The sequence below is a fragment of the Schistocerca nitens genome, chromosome 2 (assembly GCF_023898315.1).
Source record: "Schistocerca nitens isolate TAMUIC-IGC-003100 chromosome 2, iqSchNite1.1, whole genome shotgun sequence".
NCBI lineage: Eukaryota > Metazoa > Arthropoda > Insecta > Orthoptera > Acrididae > Schistocerca > Schistocerca nitens.
In genome coordinates this window covers 121580118-121595013 of record NC_064615.1, presented here as the reverse complement: position 1 = coordinate 121595013, position 14896 = coordinate 121580118, and the positions used below count along the sequence as shown (strand labels likewise).

Below are 14896 nucleotides of genomic sequence, written 5' to 3'. Positions count from 1 at the left end.
ACCCTTTGTATTTTCCAATGGTCATGTACAGTAGGTATCTCCTGTAGGAATTTGTGATCAAAACTGTATTGAGCATAATTTGTTTTGCTCAAGTCTACTGTCAGTAAGTTTACTTTGAACCAGATTAGGAATTCTAAAAGTAATTTGTGGTATTAGTATTTAGAGCAGTGGACTGTTTATTGTTTATTATTATGCTAGTACCATCAACAGACACAGTAAATTTGCATGCTTTGTATGACAAAGGTAGGTCATTAATTTATATGAGAAACAGAAGCAGACAAAGGATAGATTCCATGGGTCAAAACAAAAGAAGTTGAGTAAACAATGAGGCTGCCAGTTGTTTCAACTATAACTAAAGAGACAGGCCACAAACAAAAGGTTTGCTAAAAGGGTCATATTGACCTGAAGTGAGAAGTTAAAGCATTAATTTCAGTGGTGGTCTTCAGTGCCTAAGAGCAAAAAAGGCACATTCAAAACTGATCATCACTGAGAATTAAATTATACAATAATGGCATGCAAATCACTAGTAAACTACAATACACAAGGAAAATGATAAAAAATTCTACAAGGTACTAGTATGATGAGGATGGAAACTCTCACAAGTAAAACACACATCTGACGTAAGTTTCTCAAAAATACAAAATTGCTCATCTCTGTAACTCATTAGGAACTGGCTATACTATTAGTTGCATTATTATGTTGCAGTTGTAGGTGAGTGAAAACCTTTTCTCCATACATTCAAAATTTCTTTAACAGTTTAATTACTGCTTTAATCATTTATCAAAATACTGTAGAAAAGATTGCAAGAGATATGCAACAACATAAATGAAATGATCATATGGTTGGGAGTACCCACCTGCAAAGTTTGGCCACCGAAGTGCAAGTCTTTTCAGTTGATGTCACACTAGGTGACTTGTGTATTGATTATGATGAAATGATGAGGAGGACGAGGCAACACCCAGTCCCCAGGCAGAAAAAATCTCTGACCCAGCTGGGACTCAAACCTGGGCTTGCTGCATGGCAATCAGATGTGCTGACAACTCAGCTAAGGGGGCGGATGCGACAACATAAATCAAATGCAAACAAAAGTAACATACAAAACTTATTTCATGTACTTTGGTACAGGGTAGTTACAAACTATCACCTGTGTTGGTGGTTAACAAAGATAAGAAAATTTGCTTCACATTCTGTTAGAGCATTTATTACAAAAACAGGAGCAGCAGTTGTATTTAGTAACAATTAAACTTTATAATAATCAAGAGTTCATATAAAGCTGTGTGTACTCTTTCTTACACAACTGTTACATTTCTTGTTATGAAACATTTCAAGTATTGAATAAGCCAAGAGTGTGTCAAAGAACAAGTTGATTAGTATTTGATAACCACTAAAGTAACAACACTGGTGCAACACTATCTTAGCATATCATCAATTACATTGCTGAGAAACAGAATTGAAGAGGTCCTTCTTCCATTTAACCACAAGTCTCTTCATGAGGGCTATTGCTGCAATAGAAATTATTCCAATTGAACAGAGGAAAAATGTATTAGAAACACATTAACTATAGTAACTTGTAAATCAACAAGAGTTATAATACAATACAAAAAATACAATACAGTGGAACGATCAAGATTGAAAACCTTAAGTTGAATGCTATAATTTCATAAAAATGAACCATAACTTCTATTTTAGATTTCTATCAGTGTGTTCTCTGTAGATAAAAAACAATATGTAGCACTTAGTGTAAAAATGTATTTATGTAAAACTTATGTCACCATCGAAGGATACCCCAATATGGCAGCCAATCCCAGTAAAGTTTCCTGGAGGAAATTGTTTTAATGTCTTTCCTACTACTCAAATATCTTTATGTAGCTAATGAATGAAACATCAACGAGATCAAATATTTATCTGTCTAAGTAATACATATACACATGCAAGAGCACAAAATTGTGTAAACATACATATTAATAAATAAGAAAGATAATTTTATGAAGAAAATAATTTTTAGGTTACAATGAAGTTACAAGAAAACTGATGGGTCTTTTTCTTCTATGGGATGCAAGACATTGACTATGTCAGAGATTGACCATGCCCAGTGCTCCTCACTGTTCATAGTATGTCCTCATCAAAAGATATACATCCTGCCAAAAACAATCATATCTTCCAGTCTGCTAGCATCAAAATTTGTCTGTAGTGTCCTTATACATGCCTTGTATGTGGAAAACATCACATTGGGACTAGTTATTTGTTACCCCATTTGTGTAACAACTGTCACAACTCTCCAGCAAACATAAACTTGTTTTTTTATCAATTGTTCATCTTGTATTCATTGTCTTCCTCCAGTCTTTTTATTTACATTTTCCCCAGACTGTCTTTATCTTTGCTAAATTGAATAAAATGTCACTATTTATTCTGGAATTGTAACTTCTAGTAATGGAAGGTTACACAAAAACTGACAATAAGTATTTTGGAACGTAACAGTAATCTTATTTTTCTCTACTTGAAATTTATATGGGTTCAACCTTCTTTATGGAACAGACTGTCCTGATCAGTGTCGGCTACAACATCAACAATAATTTTAGATGTTACGAATACAGACAGTGCACTAATTTGCATACTACTAAAAACTTATCATACAACTCCTATTTTAACTCTGTTATCATAACTCCCAATCAGGCCTTCATTTCATTTCCAGCATCTGACAATGGCCACAAGTTGAATGAGTACTCCAAATGCTTATTTCACAAGCTTACAGTGGCTCAACTGACAGCCGTTGACAGCTGTAATTACTTACTGACCTGCACAGCATAGAAATGTTTGATTCCTACAAAAACAAAAGCCTGAATCAGTCAGCACTAAAAAATTCATAGGTAAGACAGGTCGCTATTATGATTAGCAATTGATTGCAGTGTTCTAGAAGTTTTCTATCTTCAACTGCATCCTAGAACTACAACAATCTTATCTAAAATGAGAAGCCAAATTATGAGGAATAAGTTCAGATATGTGCTGAACCCTTAAAATTCAGCTATCTATTACTCAGCAAGGTTTTCATGTTTGCTCAATCTAACAAACTAATGCAAGTGATTTTGCTTCCAGGAAACAGGGCTCTCAATGTTAGACACTAGACTAACATTGCAATGAGAGTCAGGGTCCAAATCTAGTGTAGGCTACCACTGCCACAACCAAAACCAACACAGACACCTCTTGTTGTTGTTATTGTTTGAGTGAAGGATGCCCAAATACAAATCTATTATCACCAAATCTGGGTTAACATAAAATCAGTGTATAAAAATAGATAAAAAAGAACTATTAACATTTACAGATGATTTTGTCATACTCTACGAAAGTCTAACAGATGCAGCAGTGCAAGTTAGTCAGCTAGAAGAGACAGCTACCATGACAGGCTTTTTCTGCAGTGGGAAAAAATTTATACCAAATATAAAAAGTGTTGCAAAATATTTGATAACAGATACTGGGCAAATACAAAAGGTAAGAAATTTGAATACACTGAAGGAAGAAAAGTTCCAACATCAAGAAATTATTAATGTAGAGAAATGAAATTTCAGGAGTACATTTGTGTAGGTAACAAAATTAAGTAATTAACAATACAAGATCACAGGTTGATGCAAGCCTGAGAAAAGCCATTGCAAATGTTAAATGCTGGTACAATAATAAAGGGTGTAAGTGCCAGAACATACAATGCTAGCATGCAAACATGCACACATTGTGTTGCACAAGTGCGAATGCCAGTTTCGCAGGATGATGTTCGATGCAATCGCACTTGGTCGATCAACACAGGGATGGCTAATGTTGATTGTGGATGACATTGGAATTGTCATTCGATAATGTCCCATAAGTGCTCTGTTGAAGACAGACCTGATGACTGAACAGACAAAGGCAACATGTTGACACTCTGTAGAGCGTCAGGGATTACAACAGTGGTATGTGGGTGAGTATTATCCTTTTGGAAAACACCCCCTGGAGTGCTATTAATAAATGGCAGTGCAGCTTGTTGAATCACCATACGGACATATAAATTTTCAGTCTGGGTGCATGGGATAACCATGACAATGCTCCTGCTGTCATGAAATTGCACCTCCAGGTGTAGATCCATTGCGTCTAGGCTGCAAACAGATTGGTTGCAGGTGCTCATCTGGCTTCCTCATAACCAAAACACAGCCATCACTGGCAGCAAGGCAGAACTGGCTTTCATCAGAAAACACAACAGACTTACACCCCACCCTCCACTGAGATCTCACTTGGCACCACTGAAGTTGCAAACAGCAGTGGCTTGGGGTTAGTGAAATGCATGCCATGTGGCACCTGACTCGGAGCTGTCCTTGAAGTAACCGATTTATACCAATTCATTGTGTCACTGTGGTGCCAACTGCTACTTGCATTGCTGCTGCAGACACAGTACAATGCGCCACAGCCATATGCCAAACATGACTCTTGGTAGTGACATACGGCTATCCGGAGCCTAGTCTTCTTGCTACTGTACATTCCCATGACTACCGGTGCCAGAAATCATGTACATTGGTTACATTCCTGCCAAGTCTTTCTGCAATACCACAGAAGAAACATCCAGCTTCTCATAACCCTATTACATGACCTCATTCAAACTCAGTGAGCTGTTGATACTAGTGTATCATTTGAGTCCAAACTTGATGTGTTTGCTTTCAAGATGGCACCAAGACTCAGTCTGTAAGTCTTGTTGTAGGGAAGCAGCCTACTCATGCCTTATAAAATTCTCATCAGTCTTTCCATTGTGTGCCAGCCTAGTCCGCTGTAACTAGCTCTGACGTCATAAATGTTGCGCAATACTTTAAAAATCAAGTAAATAACCTGAAACGTTTCTAGCATGTCAGGAGTAATACTAAATCAATATGTGTTGAATATCAGTTCAATAACTTTAACCATTTCAAAATTTGGACGTTTTTCTGTAAAAATCATTGGCGCAACAGAAAAGAGCTAAAGACTTAAAAATTTATATTTAGATTCCTTTTTCATAATAATTTAGTAGAAACAGTATTCTGGATCTCACAAATTAAAATTTTAGTTGAAATTCATGATTTTATGGTTTTTGTCTTAAAAATTAAGGAAGCAAGATAGATTAAGTAGGCGAATAAATAAGGCTAGGATGTTTAAATTTAAGTAGAAGGGAGATCCGCTATAGTCATAAAGATGTGAGAAGTTTCAATTGAATAACTATAGAACTATAGCGATAGCGTATCTCCAAAGGGCAAGTTCAGAGCTCGTCTACTGCGGGTAGTGTAATTAAATTAATTCTCTCGCCCAAAATAATTGACTTAGCCACGTCAGATTTTTATTATGATTACTTACCTGTGTGCTGATTGTACATTTAAATTGAGAGCTTCATCGGCCATCAGCAAAGGAAGCGATGATTTATTCAATAACTTAAAGTGGTGCATTACTAGCCCAGCGGCTAGTCGGGAGAGCCGATTTGATCAGGCGTTCCCTTAGCCGTCCGCGCCGCGGCTTTATATATAAGAACGTTGCGCGAGGAAGTAAGGCCCCAGTTCTCTCCAGACGCTGATTAGCACACCATCTGTGCCAGGAGTCGCGTCGTGTCGCGTCGGTATCATTGCTATAAACAGCCTCGGATGCCGTAATAAGTTACTCGGGATACGCGTAACCATGAAATCATTTTCGAGTAAAGTGTTAATTCTGGGATAACTTTAATGATCTATCTTCAGTTTCCGTATGTCATACTTTCACGTGCTTCCGTGGGACAAACATTCTACCATTATTTAGCGTGGCGTTTGATGAACATTATCATCAAATTATGGCGAGCATTCACTTAAACATCTAATTTGTACAGTTATAGTTGCATCAGCGCATTAGACTCTGAACTGCTCTGTTAGTTGGATTGTGTGGATCCTTTTTGGTCTGTGACTTTCAGAATATAGTGAACATTTTTATAGAATCATTTTTGATTATGAATCCCAGACAATCTCCTAATTCCTCAGAGCTATAAGCTGTAGCTATAAGTGTATTTCCCAGATGAAGTGGGCACTTGGAATTCTAATTACAGGCATCACGTTTTGCTAATCACTTTCTGGTTGCCAATATTGTAGCTAGAGAGCCAGTGTTGAGAGCGGCAAACAACAGCATTAAATAAATAATAGGAACATTTAAATAACAATAATTCCACCCGCTGCCCCACATGTGGTGCATCGGCAGGGAAATGCATCTTTTCTACATTACAAAACATATTATATAGCAAAATTATTCCACCCGCTGCCCCACAAATGGTGCATCGGCTGGGAAATGCATCTTTTCTACATTACAAAACATATTATATAGCAAAATTATTCCACCCGCCGCCCCACATTATGAATAAGTTTATACAGATATGTAAAGTTGTAAGGTCCTTTTTCATACACCCTGTATACTTTGGAAATCATTTTGAAGTGTATGGTGGAGGTTACTTCCCATTGTATAACTTATTAGAATTTCTTCCTGTTCCATTCATGTACTAGGTGTGATCAAAAAGTAATGGGAATTTTTTAATTCCCCTGGCCTTATACATCTGATTTCCCATTTTTTTTATCTTGTTGGTACACATGTGCCTGATGTATGTTTGCATTTTCAGCTGTTTTGAAGATTTAGTTTATTGTTTACAGTCAAAAAGGTTATACATGTTTTCAAATGCCGGCCGTTGTGGCCGAGTGGTTCTAGGTGCCTCAGTCTGGAACCGCGCGACCGCTACGGTCGCAGGTTTGAATCCTGCCTTGGGCATAGATGTTTGTGATGTCCTTAGGTTAGTTAGGTTTAAGTAGTTCTAAGTTCTAGGCGACTGATGACCTCAGATGTTAAGTCCCATAGTGCTCAGAGCCATTTGATTTTGTTTTCAAGTACTCAGTGAATTTTTACTTTCGAGAAAGTTGGATAAAAGAATTTGCATTAAAGTTTGCTTGAAAAACGGAATAAAGTGCAGCACCACATTTGAAAGTTGACTGTGACTTTTGACGAATCTGCTATGAGTAAGAGGAGAGTTTACAAGTGGTATAAACATTTTAAAGAAGTCAAGAAGATCAAGACGATGACCATCCTGGATGCTCTAGCACATCAATTACTGATGACAATATGGAAGAAGTAGGGAAAATGGTTCTGGAAAAATGGCAAATAACCATCAGAGTGGTTGCTAATGATGTCAGCATATCCTTTGGTTCATGCCAAGCGATTTTTTTTTTGGTTTTTTTTTTTTTGTTTTTTTTTTTTTTTTTGGGGGGGGGGGGGGGCATGAAACGTGTAGCAGCAAAATTTGTTGTGAAATGGTTGAACTTCAACCAAAAAGGATATTGTATGGACATCAGTCAGAAATTACTGAATTAAGTCAACAATGATCCAGAGTGTCTAAAGATTATAACAGGTGACAAAATGTAGGTAGATGGGAATGACATTGAAACTAAGGCCCAATTGTCCCAATGGAAACTGCCTGAAGAGCCAAGACCTAAAAAAATTCGACATGTTCAATTACATGTGAAGGTTTTTCTCACTGTTTTCTTCAGGTACAAAGGGTTAGCACATCATGAGTTCCTGCTTTATGGTCATATGTTCAATAAGGAATACTACCTGGAAGATATGCACAATCTACACGAAGCAATCCAAAGAAAACAACCAAAATTGTGGCAAAACCACTCATGGAAATTGCTCCTGCTCACACCTCTATGCTTGTTCATGAATTTTTGCCAAAAAACAAAACTGTTCTGTCGCCTCAGCCACCAAGCTGGCCAGATGTGTTCGCTTGTGACTTCTCTCTATTTCCAAGGCTGAAGAGAACCATGAAAGGATGATGTTTTGCCACCACTGATAAGATAAAAACAGAATCACTGAAGGACATGAACATCATATCGAAAAGTGAGTTCCAAAAGTTCTTCCAAGACTGAAAAAAGTGCTGGTACAAGTGTATTATTTCTGTGGGGGATTACTTTGAAGGGAACAAAATTGATGTTGAAGAAGAAATAAAGATTCTTTAAGAGAAACAAAATATTCAGATTAATTTTTGATCATATCTTGTATGGAGCAGAAGAAGGATGATTGCTTAAATCCCTCTCTGCACACCATAATTAGTCTAATCTTGTCTTGACTATCTTTGTGGGAGCAATGCATAGGGGGTTGTATAATATTCTTCAGTTCTTCAGTGTTATTGACTGTAAACGTGCCTATCACCAGATTCCCGTAGCGCCAGATGACATCCCTAAAACAGCTATTATCACGCCGCTTGGTTTGTTCCAATACAACTTCATGCCATTTGGCCTAAAAAAACATGTTGCAAATGTGGCAGTATTTCATTGACTCCATCTTACAACATTTTGAGTTTTGGACGACATACTCATTTTCAGCAAGTCAGCTGAGGAACATGAAAATCATTTATCCATGGTCCTCCAGACCTAGAACTCTAATGGTATCCAGGTGAACAAAGGAAAATTCCAGTTGCATCAGCCTTCTGTCACTTTCTTGGGATACACTGTCTCCACCGACAGAATACAGCCTCCCAAATCTCGCATGCATGCCATCACTTCACTGCCACCTCTGGCTACTTACAAAGAACTCTGACATTTCCTGGGCACAATAAATCACTACCGTCATCACCTGCCTTCTGCCGCTGACATGTGGGCCCTGCTGACAGACTCACTGTCAGGTAAACAGACTTCAGGACTCAAACCCATTCGCTAGACTGCACCTATGCTGGAGGCTTTCAATGCATTAAAGACTTCTTTAGCTCATGCTGTGACACTTGCCCACCCCGACCCCTTGGCCAAGTTGTTCATCACTACAGACACCAGTAACATCGCAGAGGGAGCGGTACTACAGCAACGCAAGGCAGCCATGGTTTCCCCTCTTCATTTCTTCTCTAAAAAATTATCAACAGCTCAGAAGAAATACTCCACTTTCAATAGAGAACTTCTTTGAGTCTACGAGGCCAATGTGGAGGGTCGCTCGTTCTTCATCCTCATGGATCACAAACCACTCGCAGATGCTTTCTGCAACCCCCCCTGAGGACCCACCCCCCTCAACATTTCCATCACTTTGATGTAGTCTCCCAATTCACAACTGACGTTCTATACGTCAAAGGCATGGACAACATCGCCGCAGATTTTTTTTTTTGCAGATCAACACTATTTCACGCATCATTGGCTTATCCAACATGGCTGTCGTACAAGCTTCCGACGAGGAATCTCAAGCTCTCCTCATGGACCCTCAAACATCGCTTGTGTTTACTAAAGCTAAATTCCCCGGTGTTGTGGACGAGGTGTGGTGTGACTCTTCTTACCAGTACCTTACACCCATTACTCTCCCCCTCCCCTGGCACCAGCAGGCCTTCAATACGCTGCATAACCTCGCTCACCCTGGCATCTGCACCACTATATGGCTCGTCTCCAAGCGTTTCGTTTGGAAAAATGTAAAATGGGCCTGTCACACAGCTGTGTCCCCTGCCAACACAACAAATTTGACTGCCACCCGACCCCACCACTGGGCAAATTCGACATCCCTCCAGGACGATTTCATCATGTACATATTGATCACATTGGTCCTCCTCCCCCATCAGAGGGCACAGATGCATTCTATCCACAATTGACCGCACGTCCCGCTGGGTAGAGGCAGTCCCCTTACCTAACATCACTGCCGAAACCGTGGCCAAGGGTTTTATCTCCTCATGGATTGCTAGCTTCGGTTGTCCAACCACCATCACCACCGACCAGGGTCGGCACTTTTAGTCTTCCCTGTTCACCATTTATGTAAGGTCTGCGGCATAAAGAAAATTCACACCACAGCCTACCACCCACAAAGCAACAGGTAAGTGGAACAATGGCACCAAACTCTAAAAACGGTGCTCAGGTGCCATGACTGCCTGTGGTCTGAAGCACTTCCATGGGTACTGCTTGGCCTCCGTTCAACTTTCAAGCCCGACTTACAGGGAACTATTTCAGAATTCGTTTTCAGGGAGAACCCCATCCTACCAGGAGAACTCATTCAGCCTCAAGTACCTGAAGACTCCCCCCCCCCCCCCCCCCATCCCCAGATTCCATAAGTCACATGCGCTCCCACTTCAAACGTGCATGCCTGCACCCACCTATCAGCCACTCCCCGACGGATGCTTACGTGCCAACCGCTCTCAACATTTGCTCCCATGTAATGCTGAGAGATGATTCGGTCCGACGACAACCTCTGCAACCACCTTATCTTGGCTCCTTTAGAGCGATACAACTTTTGACATCATCGTCAAAGACAGTCAGCAAAGTGTTTCGTTACACTGACTCAAACCAGCATTTGTGGACCCCGACATCCCTCTGCTGGCTCAGTCTGGTTCTCCTAACGACTCTCCCGCCAGTCTCCCTCCTGTTGTGGAGTCTGACAACGTTTCTCCTCGGCCACCACGCCGTTTTGTTCCCTCGAAGTCTCCGGGTTTCTAAGACATGTCACCCTCCACCCCATTTGCGGATTTTGTTGCTACCTCATCGACTACAGGGACACCCTTTCCCGTAGTCACCCTGTTCTGCAACGTACCCCCATACTGCGTGGACAACATTTCAATCGTCACTCTCGACAACCGAGTTCTCATTCTGTTCACAGACACTGCAGCCCCACCACCCAATGAGCAGTTAAACGTCAGTGCTGTGCATAGCCTCACCCTCCTTCATGAGTGCAACCTGACGACAATCTGCACCTTCATCTCGCAGGATGGCTCAATTAGCATCCGGGCTTGCCACACCTACACCCCGCCATGTGCCGTTCAACCTGCCTGCTCTCAGGCTGGCCGCCACATTGTCCGTTCTTGCTGGCTCAATGACTTCGAGGTGGACCTGCCTCCTGCCGCTTTGCCTCTGCACCCTGTGTACTGCGGAGGGGGTGGGGGGCTGTATAGTGTCGATAGGTCATATTGACCATAGACAACATGAATCTTTGGGACTCAGGTCGCTCATCCGAGCCACCATGTTAATTCAGTCTGTTCTTATACCTTGTACTGTATGCACGTGTATGATATTTGTCAAAATATATTAGGGGGGACAGTTTATTCCATATACCGCTATTTGTATCCTGTTTCCATATACATTTTCATCATGTTCAGCAAACTTCTGAAACCCTGATATCAAATTAGCCATACCATCAAATGACTCATATTGGTTATAATGATAATATGGTTTCAAACCACACTGCCTGAGTATGTCACAAGCTGTTTTCCTAGCATTCTAGGCTGCCAAGGTGAGCAGTATTCTATATTCAAGAGTATTAAGACTCAGAATTATATTGTTTCTTTTCATTTACTTTACAGATAGCTGACTATTTTGTTGTTTTTCGACTGCAGAGGAGTTTCTTGAAGAAGTCTAAAGGCTTCTGTAAGGTTTGGAAGGTAGGAGACGAGATACTGGCAGATGTAAAGCTGTGAGGACCGGGCGTGAGTCGTACTTTGGTAGCTCAAATGGTAGAGCACTTGCCCGCGAAAGGCAAAGGTCCCGAGTTCGAGTCTCGGTCGGGCACACAGTTTTAATCTGCCAGGAAGTTTCATGTAGCAATGACTTTGAAAATTATTTTAATACGATATTTCAGTTAGCATTCTTCTGTAAGACATCATGTGCTGAGCATAACTCGTGTAAAGTTCATGTTTATGTTTGTGGCGGTTATCGACTGCAAGAGTCAACCGCCTCATCTTTGAGAACGAACTTCTTTGAAAACTATTGATCTCAGTGTGTCCTGAACTCTGTATTCGAGCAGATGTGTTTGTTCCGACATGATCAAAATAAAGTTAGTTCATTATAAATGAGCGAATACTTAATGTTGGGTTCGATATTACCGTACGTAACATCTCGATCCCCATAGTGATGACCCGACACTCACGAACGCCACTTATGACACCAGAAATGTGTACTGGAACATCACCATGGACAAACAATGCAGCAAACCTTTGTCAGATTTCTACGTCCATCGACTTCGCATCGCGCCACATCTGGATGCAGTGTACAGGAAGTGTAATTAGTGTGTAAATCCCGACTCTTGTGTGAATCATGCTTTTTGGTAACTTTCATCACGTTCTCACACACTGACAATGCGATCGAGGTGCACACGTCATCCGTCGAAACCCACTCAACGCGTCGGTAATTTCACTTCCGGACAGTGCAGTGCTCCTTCGCCGATTAATTTGGACAATTTTGACTTGCTTTTGTGTAATGAATTAACTTTGTGCAGTGCTTCGACATCGGACAATCATGCCAAACAATGGACTGCAACAGATGGGGACTATGTTTCAAATCCCAGTTTGCATGAACTCCGAACTACGGCTAAATCGCATGCCTGATCGAATTCAGAAATGCCCTTCATGGCTACCGTGTCTTCTGCGCCGCATACAAATTTGTTCGACCCGGTTTCCGCACAGCCCGTCTTTCAGAGTTACACCGATGACAATGCCGGCTGTTTCTCAGTGCAACACTGGACATGCCATACCTCTCTCTATGCAGCACCCGAGCCGCACCGACTCTGGTCAACCGCTACCGACAGCGACGTCATGGCTGCCGCCTGCTGGCTCACTGACCTCAACCCAGTCAAAACAAACATCTGCGCGACATACGATCCCGCCATGGCTACCGCACCCGCATCTTGTCAACAAGTCGCCGACACTACGCACGCTTACCGCCCGGTCGTTCACTACTCGACCGCGCCCACAACTTGTTCACCCACCCCAGAAGATGATTGCAGCCGTATCAATGCTTCATACAGCAGTGAACGTGTTCTCACTCCGCATTCGCTGAGTACTGAGTTTCACATTCGCGGTCGCACACACGATCTCTTCTCCTCAAACTGTTACGTCAATACTGTGCCGCCGACCTTGTCTTGTACGCCAGGTTACCCTTTGATAGAGACAGATTCTGATTTCGACCCCATCTTACTCAGTGATACACAGCAGACTGCTTCATGACATACATTTTCACCTGAACAACTGCAACAGCTACGTGAGCAAATTGCGACATACAACTTGTTGGTACAAGATCAGTTACACATGCTGCAGCTGACACCAACCGAGCATGACATGCAACGAGATGCATTTTCGCCTGAACAACTGCGACAGCTATGTGAGTAAATTGCGACATACAACTTGTTGGTACAAGATCAGTTACACATGCTGCAGCCGACACCGACCGAGCACGACATGCCACAAGATGCTCCTGTCATTGTTCCGCCTCCGACTGCTGACGATCCTTTGCCATTACTACCAGCTACAACTAATACCCTGATGATCACGCTACATGGATCTATGTCCCAGATGTCACAACTGTCATCATCATACTGCCTCAAGTGGAAATTCTACGTTACTGATGTGATACAAGCAACTTATCTATGCCGCTGCCACCTTTCCTTGGTAGTTGCAGACACTTCATTTCTGTACCACGGCATAACCAGCCGCATTCCAGTGCCGCTTGCTTTGCCGCCCTCTTCGCTACCTCTGCAATGTACGACCAACACATCTGCCATTTCTGCTTCGATGAGTGAGCATCTTTCTGCTCCGACACATGACCGTGCAGCAGTTTCGCGTGACCAGCTTGCAGCCTTACGACTCGACCGCAGTGCCGACAGCGACAGCACACACGCAGCTCCAGTTCCATCAAACTGTGTCACCTCTCCGCCATGCAGCAGTAGTTCATCCGCCGATTCAACTTCTTCATGTTCACATTACGTCTCATCGCCTTCCTGCTCCGACCATGGTTTCACCGACCACGTCCGCCTTCCACCAACTCTTGCTGTCGCCATACCTCATGCACAGGGTTCACGGACTCTGAGGTGATGCTTCCGTCTACACTGAAGTCATCCGCTGCCAAGGTCAGTCATGTGCAACTTGCTGTTTTCTCCCCTGCTGTGACATCAAGCGCCTCTATAACTCCGTCATTACCGTGAGTGTTGCTCATCTGGCATCTCTTACGCAACCTGTTAAGCCACAGCATGCTTGCTCCTTTATGTCATACGGCCAATAACAAACTGTTACCAGACACGTTGCTCTTACCGCGGTGCTCACTGGCAAATACTTTCACAATACATTGCATCGCATCTTCGACGCACTCCGCGCCTTTGATCGGATCAAAACCCCACTGCACCGCACGGCCTCGGCACGACGATGTTCTCCCCACCGACACGCCGCCGCCTTCTGCTTCCACCGTGCCATCAGCAGCATGGCACGGACAACCTGTGGACGCCTTCTGCACCTTCTTCCCTCCGCTGGTCACGCCTACCAAGACATCGAGAAACGGTCCGATCGCGCCTCGCACTAGCGCCTGACACGACACGATCGGTCACGCGCACCTGCGCCATCAGCCGGCCGGGTGCACACACGCCTCTCATCATCCTTACCATGCTCCGCACTACCGGCAGGGGCTCTGTGGCGGTTATCAACTGCAAGAGTCGACCGTCTCATCTTTGAGAACGAACTTCTTTGAAAACTGTTGATCTCAGTGTGTTCCGAACTCTGTATTCGAGCGGATGTGTTTGTACTGACATGATAAAAATAAAGTTAATTCATTATAAATGAGCGAATACTTAATGTTGGGTTCGATATTACCATATGTAACATCTCGATCCCCATATGTTAATAAACAGGCACTGAGTGTTATTTATGTAGTTCATCATTGAAACTCTTGAACCTCAAAAAGAAATATTTAATTTGCTTGCAAACTGAAGTGCAAAATGGATGCACATTGTGAGTTTAAAGACTATTACTATTATATTCATGCTTAACCTTTTCATCTGCTCATGGCAACACACATCCATATTTTTATTAATCCTAAATATCTTTTTATGTGATGTTACACACTGACATAGGACAGGCCACTATTACAATTTTACAAATATTATAAGTAACTTTTAATTTTAAAAGACAACAGTCACA

The 14896-nt window shown here is 42.1% G+C and overlaps 1 protein-coding gene across 4 annotated transcripts in view; it reads right to left on the bottom strand.

Annotated features, from left to right (window-relative positions):
• Positions 1-1276: 1276 nt before the first annotated feature.
• Positions 1277-14896, bottom strand: part of LOC126235806 (serpin B6-like) — a 293511-nt gene continuing 279891 nt past the window's right edge. For 2 of the 4 annotated variants that reach the window (XM_049944639.1, XM_049944638.1), the window contains exon 9: positions 1280-1502. In XM_049944639.1, coding sequence (XP_049800596.1) covers positions 1472-1502 — 31 coding nt within the window. In that variant the 3' untranslated portion in view covers positions 1280-1471. Of the gene's footprint in view, positions 1503-14896 lie in introns of all 4 variants that reach the window. The other 2 variants (XM_049944635.1, XM_049944636.1) reach the window with 2 other exon arrangements.